Source organism: Argentina silus (genome assembly GCF_951799395.1).
Source record: "Argentina silus genome assembly, chromosome: 7".
NCBI classification, from domain to species: Eukaryota; Metazoa; Chordata; class Actinopteri; order Argentiniformes; family Argentinidae; genus Argentina; species Argentina silus.
The window spans coordinates 22932673-22937672 of NC_139661.1; the positions used below are offsets into that span (position 1 = coordinate 22932673).

At 43.9% G+C, this 5000-nt stretch overlaps 1 protein-coding gene across 1 annotated transcript in view; it reads left to right on the forward strand.

Moving 5' to 3' along the window:
* The window catches only part of ikbkb (inhibitor of nuclear factor kappa B kinase subunit beta), an 18437-nt gene that overhangs the window by 6613 nt on the left and 6824 nt on the right, over positions 1–5000 (forward strand). The window contains exons 6-9 of the mRNA XM_083673641.1: positions 876–964; positions 3415–3504; positions 3749–3873; positions 4835–4942. Coding sequence (XP_083529767.1) covers positions 876–964; positions 3415–3504; positions 3749–3873; positions 4835–4942 — 412 coding nt within the window. The remainder of the gene's footprint in view (positions 1–875; positions 965–3414; positions 3505–3748; positions 3874–4834; positions 4943–5000) is intronic.

Sequence of the window (5000 nt, forward strand, 5' to 3'; positions counted from 1 at the left end):
CGGAGGGAGGGAGAGAGGGAGGGGAAGACGGAGCGAGGGAGAGAGAGAGAGAGAGAGAGAGAGAGGGAGGGAGGGAGGGGGAGACGGAGGGAGGGAGAGAGAGAGAAAGAAAGAGAAAGACAGACAGAGAGAGAGAGGGAGAGAGAGGGAGGGGAAGACGGAGCGAGGGAGGGAGAGAGAGAGAGAGGGAGGGAGGGGGAGACGGAGGGAGGGAGAGAGAGAAAGGTGGAAGTGAGGCCTGTATGATCAATTTCCTGTACGATGCATATGGTCACTAATTCTGACCTTTACAGTGACGTCATAGACAACCTTAAACCACAATCTTGAATCACCTCAGAGTTGGCATAAAGACATGCCTACGAAGACAAACACACACACACACACACACACACACACACACACACACACACGGTATAAACACAGATGTACAAGAGCAGATATGACCACTGGGACACAGAGACATAAAACACACACACTCAGACCCGAGTCACCCTACTCACTGTCAGTAATGCACAGTAAACATGAAGTACACACAAACACACACACAAACACAAACACACACACACACACACACACACACACACACACACACACACACACACACACACACACACACACTGAACTTAGCTGTAGCACCAGTTCGGGTAATGACTTCCACATCATTTAACACTCTTTGCCAACACACTCACTACTCACCCAGTGACGTATGACATTGGTGACAATACTGGTCCTGTTGCTAAGACACGCCTTGTGCCCCAGACCCTCATTGTACGTCAATTACTTGCTGAATCACAAAGCGCCACCCCCCCCCCACCCCCCAACACACCCCCACCCTTGTCTTTGTGTTTCTTTCACTCTCTCTCTCCTATTCTCAGCCTCTGCTCTGACGTACCTCCACAAGAAAAGGATCATCCACAGAGATCTGAAACCAGAGAACATCGTCCTCCAGCAGGGAGAGAAGAGGGTGAGTACCTTCTGTTCTGCCCTCAGCTACTGTCACTCCTACCTTGTCAAGTAAACAGTGTGGCCTATTATTGAATGTCCTTATGAAAGCAGTGCTGCTTGAAAGTATGTCAACCCCTTGTGCAATAATTGGGTACCAAATGAACCAATCAAAGGAGAGATCTTTAGGAAAGAGTTTGGGAGGGACTCTGATAAATAGAGATAAGAAACCTGGTCAGTTTTGTGAATGCAAAACACACCATGCCGAGAGGAAAGGAGATCTCAGAGGACATCAGGAAGAGGGTAGTGAGAGCACATCAGTCTGGGGAAGGCAATACAATCATCTCAACAAGATTTGAGCTCCATCAGATCACTATGAGGCAAATCATTTACAAATGGATAGCATTTAACATGACAGCTCCCGGCCTAGAAGTGGACGTCCTTCCAAAATATCCCCAAGAAGAAGCCTGTGCTGTCAAAAAAGAAACAAACTGCCCGTCTTAACTTTGCCAGAGACCACCTGGACAAGCCTGAAGGTTTCTGGAAGTCTGTTCTCTGGACAGATGAGTCCAAAAATTGATCACAATCAAGACCACAATGTTTGGCGAAAACACTGCCTACCACCAACAGTCAAGCATGGTGGTGGGAATGTCAAGATCTGGGGCTGCTTTTCCTCCTCTGGACCTGGACGACTTCACATCATTAAAGGAACCATGAATTCTGAGCTATACCAGGAGAGTCTTGAACAGACCTTCAAGCCATCAGTCAAGGAGCTAAAGCTGAGCTGAAAATGGGTCTTCCAACAAGACAAAGACCCAAAGCATTCAAGCAAATCTATCAAAGAATGGCTTAGGAGAAAGAAGATTTGTGTTTTGGATTGGCCAAGTCAGTTCTGACCTAAATCCAATCGAGATGCTGTGGCAGGACCTGAAGCGGGCAGTTCATGCCAGACACCTCTCAAACCTCACTCAATTGTCTGAGTTCTGTAAGGAGGAGTGGGCAAAAATCCCTCAAAACAGATGTCAGAGACTGATTAGTGGCTATACGAGACGTTTACCCCAAGTTACCGCTGCTAATGGAGGTGCCACAAGCTATTGACTGAAGAGCTTCACATATTTTTGCACACATGAAATCTGAGTTTTTGTTAAATAAACCACTTTCGTTAAATAAACAATGAAAATATATCATTTTTTTGTTTGTGTCCTTTATTTGGAATGTCTTTATTATGAATTGGGGTTTAGATAAAGATTTTATAAGTTCATTTTAATATTTTATACAAAAATAATGGCCATCCCTGTAGGGTTCACAAACTTTCAAGCAGCACTGTATGTATGTATATATGTAGTATGTGTAAGGAGCTCAAATGTAATTAAGTTCTCTAGACTTGAAGTGCATAAGCACTGCGAACCCCAAAGGCCTCACCGCTTAGAAGCATAGCTGGGTCATAACTCATACCTAGCCCACTGTGTCTTTATTGGCTTCAATATACAATATAGGTTTGCATGAAATGAATAGTTATATAATTATGGCCAGACATATTAAAGAAGTTGGTGCTTAATGTTTATTCACGCCCTTGTATTGTTTTGTAACATTATATGGAGGATGCAGCTCAAAACACACATATTTCAGTCTGGTTGAATTATCCAATGAAATGTTTATTGTGAAATGTTTCACACAATGGAAGGAAAAATAACAAGCGTGTGTGTTTGGCAGGCAGGAGCCATAGAACACATTCAGAGGGGGGTGGAGCATCAACATTGTGTACCATAGCCATACTATACACACTCACTGAGAACTTTATTAGGAACACCTGAACACCTTCTCATGGTGGAGGAACACCTGAACACCATCTCATGGTGGAGGAACACCTGAACACCTTCTCATGGTGGAGGAACACCTGTACACCTTCTCATGGTGGAGGAACACCTGAACACCATCTCATGGTGGAGGAACACCTGTACACCTTCTCTTGGTGGAGGTGGTGGAACACCTGTACACCTTCTCATGGTGGAGGTGGTGGAATGGTGTGGGGAATGTTTTCTTGGCACACTTTAATACCAAATCAATCATCGCTTGAATGCCACAGCCTGTTTGAGTATTGTTGCTGACCATGTGCATCCCTTCATGGCCACAATTCACCTATCTTCTAATGGCTACCTCCAGCATGATAATGCACCATGTCACAAAGCAAAAGTCATCTCAAACTGGTTTCAAGAACATGACAATGAGTTCAGTGTTCTTCAGTGGCCTTCCCAGTCACCGGATCTGAATCCAATAGAACACCTTTAAGAATTGAGGCTGTTTTGAGAGCAAAGGGAGGCCCTACCCAGTATTAGTAGTGTTCCTAATAAAGTATTGGTTGAGTATATACGTATGTCTGTAATTAATACCAAATAAACTAAAGGTTATGGATCTCCTTCTCTCTCTTTCTCTCTCTCTGTCTCTCTCTCTCTCTCTCTCTCTCTCTCTCAGTTGATCCATAAGATCATTGATCTGGGCTATGCTAAGGAGCTGGATCAGAACAGCCTGTGTACCTCGTTTGTGGGGACTCTGCAGTACCTGGTACGTGATGCCCCTTTTTTCTTGTAGCTTCCTTTCTTCAGTATTCTGGTAAATGTAAACCATAATTATGTCTCTCTTCTCTCTCTCTCCATCCACCCCCCCCCCCTTCTCTCTCTCCATCCATTCCTGCCCCTCTCTCTCTCTCTCTCTCTCTCCATCCATCCCTCCCCCTCTCTCTCTCTCCATCCCCCCCCCCTCTCTCTCTCTCTCTCTCCCTCCCTCCCCCCCTCTCTCTCTCTGCCAGGCTCCAGAGCTGTTGGAGAGACAGAAGTACACTGTGACAGTGGATTACTGGAGCTTTGGAACCTTGGTGTTCGAATGTATCACAGGGTTCCGCCCCTTCCTGCCAACCTGGCAACCCGTGCCCTGGTACTGACACACACACACACACACACACAGATGTGTTGATATATTGTCAATATCGCTGAGCAAACATTTATCTCATACAATTATTTCATTCGTATCCGTTCATCTGTCGTCTGAAACTGCCTGTTGAATCCATAAAACTGATGTTTTCTGGTGTTTTGACGCACGTTTCATATTTCCACCCATATTCACATCCTGTACCGACCACAGAGCAGTCAAAAGGTTCATTTATTCAAATACATTTATCTGAACCCCTGTAGGGCCATTTCCCTGTCCAAAGCCAATGAAATCACAGCAGTACCACCGACCCATTGTTGCGCTGCTCTGCGGTGTTCAGCCTTGAGCTGAACCATAACAAACCTGCTACCTGATGTTGTTCTGGTGATGGATGTTTGGAAGTGATAGGCCGCGCTCCAGACTAACATTATTAAATCATTGTATTTCAACACGCTCTAAAACTATAAACCTGTGTTGAAACAATGAAGAATGAGGGGAAACTGATGTGTGTCCAGCCTCTGAGTCCAGTGATAGTGACATACTGTTATCACCAAGCTTGTATTCCCAGTGTGTGTGTGTGTGTGTGTGTGTGTGTGTGTGTGTGTGTGTGTGTGTGCTCATGTTTTTTCTTGAGGTAATATTACTTATGTTATTGTTAAACATGTAAATGGTTTACTGCAACAAAAAAATATGTCCTTTATATCGATCTATTGATTGATCTATCTATTTATCTCTATTATCTCTATCTCTATCTATTTATCTCTATTATCTCTATTATCTCTATCTATTTATCTCTATTATCTCTATCTCTATCTATTTATCTCTATTATCTCTATCTCTATCTATTTATCTCTATTATCTCTATTATCTCTATCTATTTATCTCTATTATCTCTATCTCTATCTATTTATCTCTATTATCTCTATCTCTATCTATTTATCTCTATTTATCTCCCTTTCTCTCTCAGGCATAACAAGTTGAAGCTGAAGCAGAATGATGACATCGTGGTTTATGAGGATCTCACAGGAGAGGTTCGCTTCTCCAAACACCTGCCCCAGCCCAACAACCTCAACAGGTACCACACACACACACACACACACACACACACACACACACACACACACACCTCAACA